Source organism: Oreochromis aureus, linkage group 22, assembly GCF_013358895.1.
Source record: "Oreochromis aureus strain Israel breed Guangdong linkage group 22, ZZ_aureus, whole genome shotgun sequence".
NCBI classification, from domain to species: domain Eukaryota; kingdom Metazoa; phylum Chordata; class Actinopteri; order Cichliformes; family Cichlidae; genus Oreochromis; species Oreochromis aureus.
The window spans coordinates 28,935,658-28,955,227 of NC_052962.1; the positions used below are offsets into that span (position 1 = coordinate 28,935,658).

Below are 19,570 nucleotides of genomic sequence, written 5' to 3' on the forward strand. Positions count from 1 at the left end.
GTGAAGGAAGAGAGAGGAGCGGGTGTGATCAAGATAGAAATCCATCTGATGAATGTAACTTCTTAGAGTTACACTAAAGGAGGAAAAGATAACCAAGATCAACTGAAGACTCAGGTGGGTTTAAACCAACTGTAAAACCTCCTGCTGATGGCAAGAAGACAACGTTATGCGTGATTTTAACATGCCTGGAGAGTTTGTGCTTAAACGTGCGCGCTTCTCCGTGGCTCGCCAAGCTCTCTTCCCATCCTGTCCTCATCCTCATCTTCCTCGGGTTTGAGCAGCAGCAGCAACAGCAGCACCGGCGGTCGATCCTTCAGACCAGCTGAAAATGGCTCCACTCCGGAGGAGCTCCACTCTGCGACTGACAGGGTTATTGTGCCTTTTATTTCTCGTTTTCTTCTCTCGTGGCTTCGCGAGTCATGATGTTGTTTCAGAAAAATCATCCGGAACGATACAAGAGGATTCCCACAGCCAAGCAAACTCCACGGCTCATGAAAAGACTTTCCCCGTCCTCTCCTTCAACTATGAACATGTTAGGACGCCCTTTGAGATCTCTCTGTGGATCCTCCTGGCCCTGTTCATGAAACTTGGTGAGTGTCGCTCTAATGAAACAACGCAACATGAATAAATACCCCTTTCTAAGCTAAGCTGACTTCTCAGGCAGTTTTCAGAAATGATTTAAAGTCCAGGTTTATTTTGTTGTTTATTTATGCAAGTTCTATTGAAGATGCAAATATAAAGGTGCAGAATGAAGGGTAGATGCACTAAAATAGTGCTCCGATACAAGCAAGCTGACCGATTTCCAAAGCAGGAAGCCTCAGAGCTGCTGGTCTGCACCAGTGAAGACGAGCATCACCGTTTAGGGATCCACTGTCTTCACATTCTTTAAAGTTTCAGTCATTTATTTACATTCTTTTTATCCCTTTATTTTCTTTATCTTTGTGTTGAAAGTAATTCAAGATTCAAGAAGTTTATTGTCATGTACACGGCAAAACACAAATGGTTACGCAGAACAAGGAAATTCTGAGTTTGCAGGTTCCCTTCACATGACTAAAAAAGTAGTAAGTATAACGGTGCTTTGTAGATCTTGTAGCTTATATGTGGGTGCAAACAGAATTTAAAGTGCAAGTAGTTGCAACACTGTCACAGTGATAATATATACAGAGTATGCAATATTACGGTGTATATGTAGAGATATGTACAAAAATTGCAAATTTACAGTTATGCATAATTACAGTTCGACAATAGTCAGTGATTCAGTAGCCTGATGGCCTGTGGCTAGAAGCTGTTTTTTAGCCTGGTTGTTAGGATGCTCTCCACTGTGCATCTGTAAAAGTTGCTGAGAAGTTTGAGAAAATTTGGATTAACCTCCAGTTTCTTTAGGAAGAAGAGTCGTTGTTGAGCCTTCTTGATGATCTGCCGTGTGTTATGGGTCCAGGTGAGAGCCTCACTGATGTGGGTGCTGATGAATTTGAAGGTCTCACCCTCTCCACCTGAATCCCGTTGATGTATAGTGGGGCGTGCTGGTCTCTCCTCATTATCAGGTCAATAATCAATCAATAGTCATCATAGTCTTCTCAGCATTTAAGGAGAGATTATTTTCCAGGCACCAGGACACCAGCTGAGCCACCTCTTCCCTGCAGGCAGTCTCCTCTCCACCAGTAGTCGGCCCGACGATGGTTGTGTCGTCAGCAAAATTAATGATAGAGGTGTTGCTCTTGGAGGGGATGCAGTCATAGATGAAGAGGGTGTAGAGGAGTGGGCTAAGCACACAGTCTTGAGGAGTCCCTGTGCTCACTATCTTTGTACCTGATGTTGTGGTACCAACACTGACTGCCTGGGGTCTGCCTGTGAGGAAGTCCAGGATGCAGCGACAGAGGAGAGGTGTCAGTCCAAGAGTATAGAGCTTTCCCACCAGTATGTTTGGGATGATGGTGCTGATGCTGAGCTGTAGTCTATAAACAGCATTCGAACATAGGTGTCGTTATTTATGAGGTGTGAGAGGGCTGTGTGGACGGCTGCATTAACGGCATCTTCGGTCGAACGATTCTTCCGATATGCAAATTGCAGAGGGTCTAATGGTCTAGTATTACTTTTTTGATATGGAACATGACTATCCTCTCGAAACATTGTCATTCAAACAGGTTATGTTGTTTTTCTTGGGGAGGGGCACTATGGTGGTGGACTTGAAGCATGTGGGCACAGCTGACTGGGTGAGGGACAGGTTGAAAATGTGCGTAAATACCTCAGCCAGCTCTGAAGAGTAGACCCTCAAAGCACAGCCGGGGATGTTGTCAGGACTGGCTGCTTTTCAGGGGTTAGTCCTCCTCAGAACCTTCTATACCTCAGTCGAAGTCACAGTGAGTGAAGAGCTCTGTGCTGCGTCTGCTGGTAGAATCCCTCTGTGTTGGTTGGTGTTGAGTGTGTCGAGGCGAGCATAGAATTCAGCTCGTCTGGTAGCGTGTTGCAGCTGTGACCCTGCTGCTCCTCTGCTGGAAATCAGTGATGTGTTGCAGGCCCTGCCACATGTGTTGGAAATCTGAGTTGTTGTAGTGTCCTTCCAGCTTCAGTCTGTACTGGCTCTTGGCTTCCCTGATGGATCTACGTAGGTCATATCTGGCCTTTTTGTAGCCCTCTGCGTCACCAGAGGTAAATGCAATGGAGCGTGCATGAAGCATGGACCGTACCTCACAGTTCAACCATGGTTTCTGATTTGGATATGTTTTATAGCACTTGGTGGGGACAATATTGTCAATGCATGTGCTGATGTAGCTGGTGACCACTGATGCATATTCCTCTAAATCCACAGAACTGTCCTCTCTCATGGCAGCAGTCTTAAACACACCCCAGTTTGTAGCACCGAAGCAGTCCTGAAGGACCGAATTAGTCTCTTCACTTCAAACTTTAGTAATTTTACTTACTCAGGGGGCTCGTTTGAGGAGCTGCCTGTATGCTGGATAGAGGAACACAGAAATGTGGTCGGACTGTCCAAAATGTGGGCGAGGCACTGCCTTGTATGCGCCCCTTACATTGCTGTAGACGTGGTCCTGGATGTTGTTATTCCTTGTCGGAAAGCTCACGTATTGATGGAAAACACAGAAAACGCGCAGTAAGCTCGTGTTAAACTGCAAAGCGAAAAACTGTTTCAGTATAAATGACAGCTGCTTTTGTTAAAGAGGACATATTCTACTCATCATCTTCTATATCATTTTATTATTGGACTCTATTAGAGTAGCTTTGCATAATTCACGGGTCAAAACAAGCCGTGTCTCCCTTCATGCTCAGTTTAAACCAGCTTCTTCTGATTTCTCTCTCTCTGAGGAAGGGTTTGGACACCAGGTGGGTTTGGCTGACCTCATCACTTGAACCTTAATATGAGCATCCACCACATGGTCAGTATATATATGATGGAATAATGCGGAAAAACATAAGTCAGCTTTATGATCTGGTAGTTGCACCAAATAAAGCTTAAAAATACTTTAAATAAAATAATGTTAAATGCAATCACTGAATCTTTTAAATGCTAATTCGTTGCAAGTTAAACATAATAAAATGTTTGTTATTGTCTTTGTAACAGAGAAAAGCTAAAAAATGTTGAGTTTGCTGTTACAGAAGCTTAAAAAAACTTAAAAATGTTCATATGTGAAGCTACTAACAAAGAATTTCCTCCCACCAAGAAAAGACTTAAATGATTCATTGTTTAGATAAACTGTTAGCAACTGTGTATTCGTCTTTGGAGTTTTTGTTCTTTGTAGCAAACACTTTGTAGCAAGCAGAGATTCCAGGAACCTGACAGTTGTTACTTTTGAAATTCATTGCCAGAAATAACAAAGCATTCAAATGAGATGTTGTGCACGCTTGTACTTTTCACCTTTAGACATTAAAGGGGAAAATATGACACTGGCACAGTATCTATAATGCACTGACACGTATACAACAAGCTTTGCATGTTAGAAGAGACTCGGTGCATTTAGACACACAGGCATGATCGAGATGATGTGCTGAAGTTTAAACTGAGAGTCAGAATGAAGCAACTACAGCAGCAGGAGACCACACCGGGTCCCAGTCCTGTCAGCTAAGAACAGGAAACTGAGGGTGCATTTCACATGTGATTGCCAAAACGGTAAAGATTGGAAGACCAGTGTCTCGTCTGATGAGTCTCCATTTGTTCTTTGACATTCAGATTTTAGGGTCAAAATTTGGTCAAAGTCTCCAATAATGAGGTCAGTGTGTGTGAAGGTAATCCCTGTGAGCTGAAACTCAGGATTCAGGATGCTATTAGACTTTTTTTTTTTTTTCTTTGGCGATGCATGATGCCACAGAGAGCCGATATCTCAAGGGTGTCGAACTCCAGGCCTCGAGGGTCGGTGTCCTGCAGGTTTTAGATCTCACCCTGGGTCAACACACCTGAATCAAATGATTAGTTCATTACCAGGCCTCCGGAGAACTTCAAGACATGTTGAGGAGGTAATTTAGCCATTTAAATCAGCTGTGTTGGATCAAGGACACATCTAAAACCTGCAGGACACCGGCCCTCGAGGCCTGGAGTTCAACACCTGTGCGATATGCTAATATGGTCATGTTAGGCACACAGAATTGTGAGCACAGAGGCCCCACCCACATTTAAGGTTCCAGTTTGTGAAAGATGGCAAATGAGAAGAAAGCTAAAACAGTTTGTTTTAGACAGAGAATGAGCTGAGGAGCTGCACCAAGTACCATATGAGATAAATAAGGATCACTTTGAGGTGTAACTCATGCAAAGCTACTCTTCTAGAGGCCAAGAATTAAAATGTCTGAAAAGTAAGATAATAGACCCTAAAAAAACACACTCTAATAAAGCGTTGCCTCCAAAGTGCTGCGTATCTCACTAATCCAGCATACTGTAACATTCGCTATATTAAGCTTGATGCAGCAAATTCTTGGTGCTCCTCTTGTTTACGCCGTCTCTCTCAGCTAAAAGAGGCTTTGCCATTCAGTCTCCCCGACATGTGACCGCGGTCCAGGCTGCTGTAAAGAACGTTTATGCAGTTTATGCAGTCACTGGTTTTGCTTGAAGCCTCCCTCGCCCCCACATCCCCTCCCTGACTCTGCACACTGAGATCTTTGTTATCAAGCAGTGCATTAGGACAGGAAGACGGACAGGCCCTCGGTCACAACAGCTGGACAAACAGATAAGACGCTAAAGAACCTCGCTGTCCCCGCTCAGCCAATGAAAACCCACAGGAGAGACTGAGAAAGCCAATCAGAGTCGCCGCAAAACACCACATGTTTTAGACATTTAACATGGTGGATAATATAGCAACAAAAAAGTCACAATGGATCTTTTTCTGTGTTGAAAATGTCCTAAGAAAGAGCTACAGTAGTTGTAGGGAGGCCTGCAGCTTCACCGAGCACAAGAACAGTTTGTACACTCACTGCTTGTGTTCAGCTTTGTTGTTTTGAAATCTTAAAGTAGATAACTTACAGGTTTTATAAATCAAAAGCAGACACAAACAGAAACTGATGCACATTTTATGGTATTTTATTTATGTTTTAAAATATATATACTAAAATGGTAACAATAGAGTCACTGGGTTGCCAGATTGTGAGGAAATCATCCACCAGGATTATAATTTTGTTTTGTTTTCTTCTTAATTATTATCTGCATCTGGACCATTAGCTATAACAGAGGAACATCTGTCTTTAATAAATGGCTAAAATATCACCCTGATGATGATGATGATGATGATAATAATAATAACTTAATTCTCTAATAAAATTCAACATAGTCTCCTGCATTACTTGGAACAACTTGGAAACAGGAAATAGATGCTCTGTCCAGCTTTGTCCTAAAATAACTGAAGCACTCTGTTTATAATTGTGTGCAGTGGGAATATCCTTCATGTTCTCACCGAGCCATTTCTAAGCTCGAGTGACTCTGAACTCTGACATCAGGACGGCATTTTTAACCAAAGAACTGCCGCTCACTGGATATTTTCTCTTTTTCTCTCCGCTCTCTGTAAACCCTGGAGATCACAGCGTCACTTAAACCTCCTTTCCTCCCCTTTCCAATGCTTCAGTGTATTTAGCCATCTCCACATGCATAAATACATTGAGTTGCTACCATGTGATTGACTGAATGGATCAGTGGGCTGATTGTATTATTGAGAAGCTGAATCTAATAAAGTGGCCAGTGAGTGCAGGTCCCATTTAATCCTAATGATACTTTCTCCCATGATCCTTCAGGGAGAAAGTCCAATTTTTAATCCAGATTGGTAATTGGTTCAGTTTGATCTCTCAGGCTCTCCAAGGTGCTTTCTAAGTTTCTTCTAAGGCACCATTTATGAGCCACATATAATGTTTTGATAAATGGTTTATTCATATATTTGTCAACCATTATGAAACCCCACAAGTGGAGGTGAAACTATAAAAATGGTCTTCAGGAAACTGTCCTTTTAAATGTGTTCACCTGACATGTTTAAAAGGTGCAACACACGCAGAAACGTGAATGTCTGCTCTAAATTTTTAGCTAAAATGTGATTTACATGTTTTCATGTACAAAAAATGCTCAAAAAATTAAAAGATACACACATTACTTGTATATTTTGTTACTTCAAGTAATTTAGAAGACAGAAATAACCAGTATGGGGATTTTTCTACCTGCTTTGCTGCCTGATATTTTGAGGACTTCCTGAAACTGATGTATAAAAGCAGATTTAACAGGATGTTAACGATGGTTAGTTGCAACTGCTGTGCTTCCATTTCAATAACATGAAATAAAGACTGATAGTGCAAAACTACAAACTATATAAAGGTTAAGTAAATAAAGCTCTGTTTTGGAAGGTGTCCTGTTTGTTCAGCCACAGCAGACACAGGAACTCCTGCAATGAGTTTTATGTTTCATACAGACGTTAATTCACGAACGTCCGTCATCATCATGTACTGCTCCACTAATGCACACAGAGATCGAACAGGAAATATAAACTCTGAACACAACGTTAATGTATCTAATGGATTTTAGAACATTCCTTTGCAGATGATGGGTAGATAGTTCTCTGACGTTTGCTTGCACTAACAAAGTTTTCTATGTGAGTTTTGCGAGGTATGCTCTGATTTTTGACATAAAGGCTAATAACTATGTTAATTAGCAGTTAATCTGATAATTGTGTGCTTGTTTAATTGATTCATTTTCATTTAAAACATCAGGAAATTGCTGTGAAAATGTCTGTGGCGAGGTCTTTGACTTGCTAGTTTGGGGCCCAGATTTAACTTTAGGTTAATTTTCTGTGATAAGAAAGAGAAAAGCAGGAATTCATGTTAAAGAAGCTGGAGTCTTAAAATGATATACAGTTAGGCCCAGGAGTTTTTAGGTGATGATCATTTTTTTATAGTTTTGCCGCCACAGTGGGTTTTAAATCAAACAATAAATGAAGAATTTCAACTTTAATTTAAGGTGTTTAATATACTCAGTCCCCTATTTTAGGCTCAAAATGTAAACAATGGCTGACAGTCAGTTTCATAAGCAGGTGAAGCCTGTTCTTGTATTATTTTATGACAAATTAAGTAGATCAAAGTTCTGGAGTTGATCCCAAGTGTTAAACTTTCATTTGTTAGCTCTTCACTGGATGTCTTAATATGAGGTCCAGAGAGATGTCAATGCAATGATAGCAGTGACTTTAGAAATGGCCAGGTCAACATTGTGGTACATTGTTAAAATTAATGAATGCACCGACCAACTCAGGAACAAGTTACTTTTGAGGAGGCAGGTGCGTCATTGGTCCAGTATACAATTAAGAGATGCCTTCAGGAATGGAAATGTATTCAAAGGGGATTTATAACAAGGTGCAGACCACTGGTTACACTGAAGAACAAGACTTTGCCATAAAGTATTTAAAAGAGTGAGAGATTAAACCAAGGTTAACTTTAACCGGAATGATGGGAAGATAATAGTATGGCAATGGAAAGTAATAAGTTAAGTGATGCTGAAGTGCACCACATTATCTGTCAAACATAGCGGAGCCAGTGGTATTGTATGGGCATGTATGGCTGCCAGTGGAACCGGACCACCAATGTTGATTGATAATGTGGCTCCTGATAGAAGTAGAGGGATGAATTGTGAAGTATACAGGGCTCTACTCTCTGCTCAGAGAAACTGATCAGACAGCGCTTTATGGTCCAAATGGATAATGACCCAAAGCATACTGCAGATAACCCAGTTTCTCAACTAATGAAATGGGATGGCCAACTCAGTCACCTGACCTGAGCTCATCAGAGCAGCTTTCAAGTTCTTAAATACAAAACTGAAGGCAGAAACAAGCATCAACTGAAAGTGATTTCCGTGGGTTCCATATCAGGCAATCATTAACTGCTAATGATTTTTTAGTATTAAGAACAATCGCCATATTGAAAAGTAATTTATTAGTATTGTCAAAAATATATTTTCAATTAATTTTAACAACAAAACAGAGAAGAGAGGACAACTCCACATTTCAAACATTCAGTCCAGGGAGTCTTTGGTATTTTTTCTTAATGATTGTGTTAAATTTGATTATGGTGTGTCTGCAGGATTTCACATCATCCCCACTGTGTCTCACATCGTGCCGGAGAGTTGTCTGCTGATCTTTGTTGGCCTGCTGGTGGGTGGCATCATCAAAGCGACTGGAGAACAACCCCCCGTCCTTGACTCCAGTCTCTTCTTCCTGTACCTGCTGCCTCCTATCATCCTGGATGCGGGCTACTTCCTGCCCATGCGCTCCTTCACCGAGAACATTGGCACCATCCTGATGTTTGCAGTGGTGGGGACACTGTGGAACGTCTTTTTCATCGGTGGGATGATGTACGCCGTCTGTCAGATTGATGCGGCCGAGCTGGCTCACGTGGACCTGCTGTCCTGCCTGCTGTTTGGCTCCATCATCTCGGCCGTGGACCCCGTGTCCGTGCTGGCTGTGTTCGAGGAGATCCACATTAATGAGCTGCTGCACATCCTCGTGTTCGGGGAGTCGCTCCTCAATGATGCCGTCACTGTGGTGAGCAATGTTTGCATTCTCAAGTAGTAAATATATTATAATTAAACTCATTCTTTTTCTATGTGAATTAATTACTTTTCTATAAAATGTTAAAATATAGTAAAAAACAAACAAACTTTGAGGTGTTGTTATATCCAGTTAACATTAAAAATAGTCAATAGATACAGAAAAGTAGAGAAAAAAAAAGACTAAGCAGGAAATCTCTCAATTTAGGAGGAAAGGAAATTTTTTTTCGTGTATAAATTTTGACTTCAGAAAGTTTCTGAACTATAAATTTTCTGCTGATCAGGTAATAAACCCATTAAATAATGAAATTATCAAGATAAAATCAATTTTTTAGGTCCATGAAACAACCATGAACAAAACCTAAAGCAAACACAAACAACCCTGTTTCTGCTCCAGGTCCTGTATCACCTGTTCAAGGAATTTGCTCACGAGCAGACGATTACCGTGACCGGCGCCATCCTCGGTGTCATCTCTTTCTTCGTGGTTTCCCTGGGAGGTGTCATGGTGGGCGTCATCTACGGCATCGTGGGAGCTTTTACGTCCCGCTTCACCTCATACTCGCGCGTCATCGAGCCGCTGTTCGTCTTCCTCTACAGCTACATGGCTTACCTCTCAGCGGAGATCTTTCACCTGTCAGGGATCATGTCGTAAGTAGACGAGCCCTCGGTCTCTGAGCTTCAAGATAAAAAGGTTTGAGTCTCAAACTCACAAAAACTCTGTATCAGATATAATACACTAGTGTTAATATTTCCTAATGAGAAAGTGAAAACATTTTTGCAAATTTATTAAAAATGTAACTAAATTAAATGTATCTTAATTAAAATCTCTCTCCTTTGTCATATTGTAAACTTGATAAAACATTAATTATCAAGCTATTTTTTTTATATTTATTTACCAAATATCAGTTAGCGGTTAGGTAAAAATGTCATTTTTATTTAATACAAAACATACCAGCCATTAACAGCATAATCACATATTTGCACTAATAACTGTGAATTTACCCACAAACCAGGGGCTGCTGGGAAGTTAGACTGTGTATAAAGAAGGATAATATAACAGTTCCACTGGATTTAAGTCAAATTACTTCAACTGTGGGTTACAGCCCTGTTGTTCTGCTGCTGTAGTTGTGGTTGAAATCAAATTTGCCCACTAGTGGCACCGTGGGTGGATATTTGATACTGAGATCCTGTCGCCTACACTGTTCTTGACACTAAGCCAACAGAACCACCCAGCTGTCTGTTTTCTTGACTACATGTGCAGCTTAAAGATGGTGGCCCCTTTACTCCTCTACGTCTGGTAGCTTTAGAAGACGCTTTATCCTTCTTTATATACAGTTTGTGTCGATAAAACCATGACAGACTCTTAGGTTTTTGTCTTGGTTACAGTGGCACAGCTGAAATCATACATTACATAATCCAATAACCCTAACTTTAGAGAAACTTCTATCAAACCTCATTATGTTGACTGCTTCTTTCCTTCTCTTCCTTGCCAAACAGTTTGATTGCTTGTGGCGTGATTATGCGGCCATATGTTGAGGCCAACATCTCCCACAAGTCTTACACTACCGTCAAATACTTCCTGAAGATGTGGAGCAGTGTGAGCGACACACTCATCTTCATTTTCCTCGGGGTTTCCACAGTGGCAGGTCCTCACACCTGGAACTGGACCTTTGTCATCTTCACGGTGATCTTCTGTCTGGTCTCCAGAGTGCTGGGTCAGTACAATAAAACACAATAAACCAGGAAGTTCTCTGTTTCTTGCCTATTAGCAACACAATAAACATTGTATAGTAATATATGCTAATCTGAAAGTGCAGCGAAAGCGGAGCTAGGAGCAGCTTGTCTAACACGCTGGTTTCCCATCAGTTTCCTGTCAAATGCCAGCGGTTTATCCACAATATGCAGACATCTAGAAAAGGCTGTTGCCCTCACCGTTTGACGAGTTACACTCTATGTTAATGGGACCCAGAGGCTCCCATGTAATTGAAATGCACTACAGATTACAGCGTGATCAAAACCAAGCGAGGTTAGTTCTGCTTCATGACAGAGCGCTGTTAGAGGAAAGAGGTTGCTTTGGTTTTAGTTGATGTTGCTTTTTAGCTTTCACTGGCCAAGCACTGCCTGCCTTGCTTACCCTGACCTGGTTTAATCAGGTCTACAGTCATGAGCAAAGGTTTTGGCAGTGTTCCTAATGTTTATTTTTTATTTAAATTATTCTTCTTTGTGTTTTTTATGATATAGTGGAGTACAATCACAAGCATTTCATAAGTTCCAAACTTTTTTATAGGCAAGTAAATCAGAGTTTAGTTTTGGCAGTGCTTCCACAGCCTTTGGCCATGACTGTAAAACTTCACCCTTTCATTCAAGTAGGGTCACTTCTGGCTCCAAAGAAATAACATGAATAGATCAAAACACTAACTTTGAGGCTTTAACACTCAAATCAGTGGGTGGTGGCTTTGATCGATACTGTTTTTTAGCCACGATGGCATTGCTGCCTGAGCAAAACGGAATCTTGCACCTCTACGTTTTTCCTCATGGGAAAATCCAATGGTGAAATTCAATAACCAGTTAAGCGTAGAGACCCAATAAAGGGAAACTGATGATCATATTGATAATGAATTCGTGACATGAATTAATAGATTAAACCCAGTAGAAAAACAACTAAAAATGTAAAAGGTCGTCTAAACTCACATAGTGACAGATGAAAACCTGTTCTGTATAAATCCATTCTTTTTTTTCCGTGTGTCTCAGGAGTCATCGGGCTTACGGCCTTCATCAATAAATTCCGTATTGTGAAACTGACCAAAAAGGACCAGTTCATTATTGCCTACGGTGGCCTGCGAGGTGCCATAGCCTTCTCACTGGGGTTCCTGCTGGACAATGGTGAAATCAAGAACTTGTTCCTTACTGCCATCATCACCGTCATCTTCTTCACTGTCTTCGTGCAGGTGGGAATAACACGAGTACTTGGAATTTAGGTGTATGACAAAAACAACATGGCAAAGGAAAAGGCTTGCATGTGAGGCTGGACATAAAGGAAAGAGACGTGTATTAGTTGTCTGCTTTTATGTTTAATGTTTCTCCCGGACACATTTTTTCTTCTTGACTGGCCTCTGGTGGTAAGTTGCTGTGGCTTCCAACCATCTGTATCCATTTCAGTAATTATAGTAATCAGTATTTTTAATGGGTACTGTTATGTGAGTGTGTTTATATGTCTAAAATAAACGTGCAGTATGTTTTTTAAAACTTAATTTCTCTTTTTTTCTTCAGGGAATGACGATCAGGCCCCTGGTGGAGCTCCTAGCTGTGAAGAAAAAGAAAGAGAGCAAAGAATCAATTAACGAGGAGATCCACACACAGGTGACAATTTCATTCACTTCATGTATAAGAAAACACATCAGTCCTTGTTCATATATGAGAGGGATGGAGTTACAGATTACAATAAGATGTATAAGTAACACCTTCTGTAAACTAATTTTGCCATCAGTTCCTGGATCATCTCCTCACAGGAATTGAAGACATCTGTGGTCATTATGGACATCATCACTGGAAGGACAAGTATGTATTTTCTTTCTTAATGTATCCTCTCTATCGCCTCCATCTTTGTAGTTCAGAAGAAGCCCTCAAGTTGTTATGCAGCCGTGTGAAAAAGAAAGTTTTCACAGGTCTCTGTGCAGTCCTGTAAAACACATGAACATGACTCAGTAGATTGTAGATCCACAAGTAACTTAAACTGCCAAAACCTCTGTGTTGATAGAAGTGCTCAAACTTCAAGCACATCTGATTAACAGCACCTGGTTGCTACTTATCCTCTTAAGTCCTATGGAAACAGTAAGGGTGCACTCAGTTTTTCACAGGACTGCAAAGTCAAATTACTGTATCCCCCTTTTATGAAACAGAAAAATAACTTTTTCTTCTGTATACAGGCTGAATCGCTTCAATAAGACCTATGTGAAGAGGTGGCTGATCGCAGGAGAACGCTCGACCGAGCCTCAGCTCATCTCCTTCTACAATAAGATGGAGCTGAAACAGGCGATGATGATGGTGGAGAGCGGGAGCGCTGCCAAGCTGCCCACAATTGTGTCGACCGTCTCCATCCGGTAAGTGTCAGAAGCAAGTCCTGCAAGAACTGCTTTCTGTGCATGAGCTATTCCCCAAAAACAGTATTGAAGTGAATTACTGAGTAACCCGGACATACCTGTATTTTTTTGGTGAACTAACTCTTATTCCAGATTTATTTTGTGGAGGATGGAGGTCTTTTTTTTTTTTCCCCCAGCATAAAGCTCAGGTTAAAAAAAAAAATCACATCTCAGGAAGTTTTTAATTATAAGTAAAGTCAGATGCCACCACAAACATTGATGCTGCTGATCCTCTACATAACAAGTCATCAATTCTCCCCCTCAGTGGATACACTTTGTGCTTGTTTTCTGTGTTAGGCACATTAAAATCTAACTGAATGGCTTTAAAAAAGTATAAGCTGTGAGTAATGTCACACTAATGCAGGTTCTGCACTTTAAATTTGTTCACTGTTTCCAAACAGAAACGTTCAGACCAAAGGGGCGCCCAAACCGAGCCGAGCCATCTCAAAGAGTCGTGAGGAGGAGATCAGAAGGCTCCTGCGAGCCAACCTGCAGAAAACCCGACAGAGGGTGAGGAAGGCATCGACGGCTTGTTTGAGATGGACTGGACTAATCTGAATGTTTACATGCATGTTCATGAGTTGCAAACAAGGTCCATCCTTTTTAAAATAAATGTGTATTTAATACTTTCTTCCTCCTCTGCAGCTTCGCTCGTACAGCAGATATGAGCTGCTAAACGACGCGCTCGAGGACAATATAAGCGAGGCTCGCTTCAGGAAGCAGAGGGAGATGGAGAGAAGGGTGAGTTTAAAAAACTCTAAAGCTGTTGACTTAAACAAATTAGAAACATTAGAACATTTCAGATCTGTCCAACTTTTTGTGCATCTAGTTTGAAACTTTATATTTTTGTTCCCTGACTACCACGTTTTTAATGTCAAAAGAGTTAAAATCAGAGAACTCGCAGAGTTAAAAAGGTAATTTGGGCTAATATAAAATGCTGATTTGCAGAACTGTGTGAAGATTTTAGGCAGTAAAAGTAAAATGAGGATATTTTCAGATACATTTATTTTTTTTTATCAAATAGAGTACCAGATACAAGCTTTCCTTTAAAGATACTTGAAGTGAAAACTTAAAAATTAAAATTAAAATTAAAAAAAAAGATACTCGAAGGCTGTGTCAGGTAATACAGATAATGAAATCTCAGGAAGCTGATTCTGTTCATCTGGACGCAGAGTTTTAGGAGGGAGAAATGTTTCAGACTGAAGTCACTGATATGAGTGATAAATATTTCTCCCTCCTAGAACTCTGCGTCCAGATGAACAGAATCAAGTACCAGATACAAGTTGTTACACAGAAACAACATTAAATATGAAGGAGAAGTTCAAAAACTCCTCAGCAGGCAGAGCTGAAGGCAGAGAGGAGACACAGAGACAGACAGTGGGGGAAAAACTATTTTTGTCAATGTCAATTTTATTTTACAGCACATTCAAAACAATAAGGGAGGTTTTAACCAGCTCCAAAGGAAAGCTCAGCAGTAACCAAACAGTATCCAAATAGAATTTTTTTATCTTTTCCAGCCAAGTTTGTAAATTGTGGTTTTATTTAATCATAACTGGTAAAAAAATTTTTAATCAAATGCATAGCCAAACCCGCAGAAAGGGATCTTTGCATTGAGAGAAACTTCTGAGAGCTTCTTTAAAATGTCCTGGTGCTGAGTTTAAAAGTGACTGAACCTCTTGAAATCGAACCAAAGTGTAACAAAGGTGTTTAACAGACGGTCAGAGGACTCTCCATCCTGCACCAGAATCGTTTCAGGACCCATTAGATCCCTCCATCCTTGTGTTTTGCTGTGGATGAGAATCAATACTGTCTAAAGTGCTTTGTTCCGTTGTTGGGTGTGACTTCTTGTAAAGTCATTCTTTAAACTCTGTTATGCTTCTCTTACAGATGAGTCACTACCTCACGGTCCCTGCAAACCGCCAGGAGACGCCCCCTGTGAGAAAAGTATTTTTTCAACCAGGTCAGTCTAAGAGCCAGTTTAAAGCATGATTTTAAAATGCAATGCATCAATCAATACAATACTTTTCTTTTCCACACAGGATATGTCCTGTTCAATGATGCAAATGTTTTGCATTAAACAGAATGAGTCTTGTGGGGATCGATAAAAGTATACCTTTTGTCTTCCACTGTGTCTGCCTTCGATCTTTTCTAATCATATTATACTGTGTTGGGTATCGTATTTAGCTACAAGAACGGCTTAGGATTTTAAACTGGAATAACCAGATTATTATAAACATTTACACCTAGAGGAAAATTTGATTAAGTGGATGAGGTTGCACATTTTTAATAACTGTACAAATGTGCGATATTTACCTGTGATTTCTGTTTAATTATGTTTAATCATTAGGTTATTTTTCTAAAATTAATTTAAATAATATTTCCACCCACCTTAGTAAAAGCCTAAAAGTCTCCATAAATAACATTTTAACATTTTGATTAATAGTAAAGATTAATAAGTGCGTCATTTATAAATAGAAGCAAAGGACGATATAAACTATTAAAAGTAAAAATCTGTTTAATTTATTTATTTTTTTGTTATTTTCACTGCAATAATTTTTCTTTTTAATCCTTTCCTATCCTAAAACAATAATTTCTATGTGTAAGTGAATATGCATGCTCTAAATTATTTTAAAGTATAACTGGTGCTCGTGTTCTTAATTAACCAAATCTAAATTAAAGGCGTAGATGGTGTTAAACTGTTAATGAGCCGCTGCCTTTATCCTCCAGAGCACAAAGTGTACACCTACGATGACAGCGAGAGTCCCCGAGGCTGGGCTTCTCCCAGCTGTGCTGATGATGTCAGCGAGCTGAAGGAGACCCCCGAGAAGCCCGATCAGAGCAGCACGCCGAGGGCCAACAGGGACGCCGAGCTGAAGCCAAAAGAGCAGGACGACCAAGGGGACCAGCTGAAAGTATCACGCTGCCTCAGTGACCCCGGTCCAAACCCGGAGGATGACGAGGACAGCACCTTCCTGCCATGAGTGAAGCACATTTTACAGGAGAGGCCTGAAGACAAGAGAGCTTTAGCAAAGCTTGATATTTATCATTTAAATTGTTGTATATTTGTGATGTAGGATTATGCAATCTTTGTTCCATACGTTCATAACATGTTTTTTTATCATGCAACATGCAGAATTGCCAAAGCGTGCTGCAAAGGACATTTCTTATTTGAAGTTTTTATACCCGCCTGAAGTTTCAGCATTTTGAATTTTAACATTAGCCTCAAGCCAAAGCATTTGTTTCAATGAGCTTGAAGCACCAGACGGGTGGAGTCTCCTGCCTGAAAGCACAGATAAGAAACATAATGAGGTAAAGCCCGGCTGATAAACGGCGTTGGCTGTCAGTGTTTGTCTGTCTGTGGTATTTATCACAGACTGAAACATCTAAACAACCTTTAGATGGGTTGCCATGATGTTTTGTTCATCTATGGTGCCCAGAGGTTGAATCCTCACAACTTAAAGCCTTCATAGACTTCTCCTCTGGCACCACCATGAGATTGACTTTTTTTATTGTAGTTGTTTTAACTAAAATATCTCTTCAGCTATTGGATGGATTACCATGAAGTAATGACAGGGGAAATAGAGCTCACATTTTTCCCATATTGACTTCCCTTCATGGGCTCCCTGTTGAATCCAGAACTGGATTTAAAATATTTCTCTTCACATACAGTTCCCAAAATAAGACCTCATAGTATCATATTATCTTGTCAGAGCTCATTGCTCTCAAACTGCAGGATTACTTGTGGTTTCTAGAAGTAGAATCGGAAGCTTAGATTGGATTAGACTCAACTTTCCTGATAGAGCTTATAGTTAGGGCTGGATCAGGTGAAGCTGAACCATCTCTTAGATATGCTGCTATAGAGTCAGGCTGCTGGGGGTCTTCCCATGATGCACTGAGCACTTCTTTTTCACTCACCTCATGTCACTCCACATGTGTTTAGAAACCATTGTTGCATGTCATTTTCTCTTCCACAGTTTGTGTTTTGTCCAGTCTCACCGTGCAGATAGCTGCTCCTCCCTGAACCTGGTTCACGTGGAGTTTCTCCTCCTGACTGCTGATCAATGTGAGAGCAGCACTTATTATAAAAACAAGCTATATCCAAACATGAGACTGAAGTAAAACATCCAAAACTAATGTTTTCATGACTTAGTCAGTATTTTGTGTGTACATTCAAACTCACACATATAGACTGTTTTGATTTCAATCAAACAGGATGATTAAACATACTCCATAATAATCTATATAAAGACCCACATTAACCTCTCTTTAAGTCTAAAGGAAGTATTCTGAAACTGTTTACCTGAGCTATAGCTTTGAGTTTTAATAAGCCTAAGCCAAAAGTCCAAAAAGAGATCCCTATCGCGATCACTTTGCTAAAAAATAATTGCCCAGCTACAGAGGGCATTATTTCTTGCTTTATTATTTCACATCTTCATGATTCAAACAGGTTATCTAAATCTAGAGATAATTTTAGTTCTACGTTAATCTTTCCTGCTATGTAACACCAACATGACCACAAAAGGAAGACGAGTGCACTTTATCGAAACGTTTTCACACGTTGAAAGCTGCACGGTCAGCCAGATCTGTTCTGCTCTACACGCATCAAGCTAGACGCTATAATCAGGTTTATTATGTGGCACAGTGTGTGGCCTTAAAAGTTCCGCTTTGACATATCTTGGCCAAATTTCTCTAATTGAGAAAAACAGCTATCAAAACAGATTCTTTTGCTTTAAAAAAAACAATGTATTGTTCCCGAGTCACACTCACATCAGCCTTTACAAAATTCCTGCATCAGATGCATAAATGTTGTATTGTAAATATGTTCGCACTGCTTGAAGTTTCGTGTTGTTAAAGAAAAGACCGATCTGGTGATCAAACGCCTTTAACGAGCTTAAAACTAAAAAATGAGCTGCAGATATTTGTGGACAAGCTTAGCGCTGTGTTTATCTCCACAGCTGTCGCTGCATGTCTGATCAGTGTTTTCTCAGGGAGTTCGACAGACGCTGTGTTTGTATGACTAATACGTGCTCCACAGTTGACAATGTGGCTTTTTTTGTACGCTAAAGTGTTTTCAGCTCTTGTCAAACCGAACAAGGTGTTGGTGATGTTTCCACGTTTTGTAAACAAAGCTCTTTTTGTGTGTGTGTTCCTGTTAACTGAGCATGCTCCAAGACCTGTCAGTGTTTAAGAGACTGGACTGCCTGAGCTTTTGCTGCCTGCACACATTTGCCTTAAAAGTGTTTTTGCTTTTTGTGCTTTTACCAGATGTAATGTTCTTTATATTACATATTGTTATATGTATATTTTGCAAAAATAAAACATGTTGAAATCATAAGAGAAAGCGTTAATTCCTGTCTTAAATAAAAGTTTCTTACTGCTGATTTTATTTGATTCAAACAGTGCAGGTAGTAGGAGTCAAAAGGTGGAGCAGACTCCGCCTTTGTAGCTGCCTGAATATAGGCAGCTACACAGGATACAGAATACAGGAATACTTTAAAGATGTCAGGATTAAAAATAAGATACTGTGAATGAGGACTAATGGATGAGTTCAGGCTACTGAGGCTCCTCAGTGGAAAGACAATTAAAGAAATAACAGGGAGTTTGAAATCCCCAGCATGCCAACCAGCAGTGTGTGATGAGACTGTGACAACATCTTCTGCAGCAAACATGAACTTCAACGGCACCTGGAAAGTTTATTCTGAGGAAAACCTTGAGGAGTTTCTCAAAGCCATAGGTAAGATATTTTAAAACCTAAAGGATTTATTTATTTCCTGAATATATTAAATGTTTTTTTGTTTTTGTTTTTTGTATTTATACTTTCTAGGTGCACCTCAAATGATTATCAAAATGCGTAAGGAAGTGAAACCGGTGATCATCATAGAGCAGAACGGCAAAGACTTCACCTGCACCATGAAGACTCCAGTCTCCACCAAAGTCCAGTCGTTTAGCCTTGGAAAGGAGGCAGAAATAACTACTTTGGATGGAAGGAAGATTAAGGTAGTTCAGAGACCTCATGCTCAACACATTTGAGTTTTTAGAGGAAGCAGCAGTGCAGAGATGAATGATGTGATTTATGCAGGCACATTAAGCAGCAGATGTATCTCTGTTATTATTTTTTTAATCTTTAATTGTTTTTGACTACAACAATGATTTTGTGCCTGGTTAGTGCATTGTCAGAGAGGAGAACGGGAAGCTGATAGCTGAAAATGACAAGTTCACCTCAGTCAGAGAGATTCAAGGGGATGAAATGATCGAGGTGGGTGGTTCTAATTCTTCTTAAAACTGCTGTGAATGTGAATCATCCATGTTCTTCTAATGTGTCTGCTTACTGTTTATATCTAGACTATCACTGCTGGCTCTGTAACCTTCACCAGCAGGAGCAAACGAGTCTGACCGGCCAGCTCATGGATCCCTCTCAGAA

At 40.3% G+C, this 19,570-nt stretch overlaps 2 protein-coding genes across 4 annotated transcripts; both read left to right on the top strand.

Annotated features, from left to right (window-relative positions):
* Positions 1-9: 9 nt before the first annotated feature.
* Positions 10-19,002, top strand: LOC116315166 (Na(+)/H(+) exchanger beta-like). 3 transcript variants are annotated; one of them, XR_005609772.1, is made up of 14 exons: positions 10-590; positions 8,545-9,005; positions 9,408-9,658; positions 10,508-10,725; positions 11,762-11,958; positions 12,281-12,370; positions 12,498-12,568; positions 12,937-13,110; positions 13,551-13,659; positions 13,795-13,890; positions 15,037-15,109; positions 15,877-17,212; positions 18,812-18,883; positions 18,974-19,002. XR_005609772.1 is itself a non-coding variant. In XM_031733363.2 (12 exons), exons 1-12 carry the CDS (start codon positions 329-331, stop codon positions 16,128-16,130), a joined length of 2,256 nt encoding a protein of 751 aa, XP_031589223.1. In that variant the 5' UTR covers positions 10-328; the 3' UTR covers positions 16,131-18,481. The 3 variants fall into 3 exon arrangements, 1 of the variants encoding a protein (XP_031589223.1); XR_005609771.1 differs by lacking the exon at positions 18,974-19,002 and having other exon boundaries at positions 18,764-18,883; XM_031733363.2 differs by lacking the exons at positions 18,812-18,883; positions 18,974-19,002 and having other exon boundaries at positions 15,877-18,481.
* LOC116315023 (fatty acid-binding protein 10-A, liver basic-like) lies at positions 18,817-19,542 on the top strand. The gene is made up of 4 exons (XM_031733180.2): positions 18,817-18,883; positions 18,974-19,146; positions 19,316-19,405; positions 19,492-19,542. Exons 1-4 carry the CDS (start codon positions 18,817-18,819, stop codon positions 19,540-19,542), a joined length of 381 nt encoding a protein of 126 aa, XP_031589040.1.
* Positions 19,543-19,570: the final 28 nt, after the last annotated feature.

Bases quoted from the DNA above. Each gene is read 5' to 3' on its own strand.
- LOC116315166 (XM_031733363.2), top strand. From the start codon at position 329: ATGGCTCCACTCCGGAGGAGCTCCACTCTGCGACTGACAGGGTTATTG. The intron at 9,659-10,507 runs GTAAGTAGACGA...CTTGCCAAACAG, and splicing joins CACCTGTCAGGGATCATGTC to TTTGATTGCTTGTGGCGTGA. The intron at 13,660-13,794 runs GTGAGGAAGGCA...CCTCCTCTGCAG, and splicing joins TGCAGAAAACCCGACAGAGG to CTTCGCTCGTACAGCAGATA.
- LOC116315023 (XM_031733180.2), top strand. From the start codon at position 18,817: ATGAACTTCAACGGCACCTGGAAAGTTTATTCTGAGGAAAACCTTGAG. The intron at 18,884-18,973 runs GTAAGATATTTT...TATACTTTCTAG, and splicing joins GGAGTTTCTCAAAGCCATAG to GTGCACCTCAAATGATTATC. The intron at 19,406-19,491 runs GTGGGTGGTTCT...GTTTATATCTAG, and splicing joins AAGGGGATGAAATGATCGAG to ACTATCACTGCTGGCTCTGT.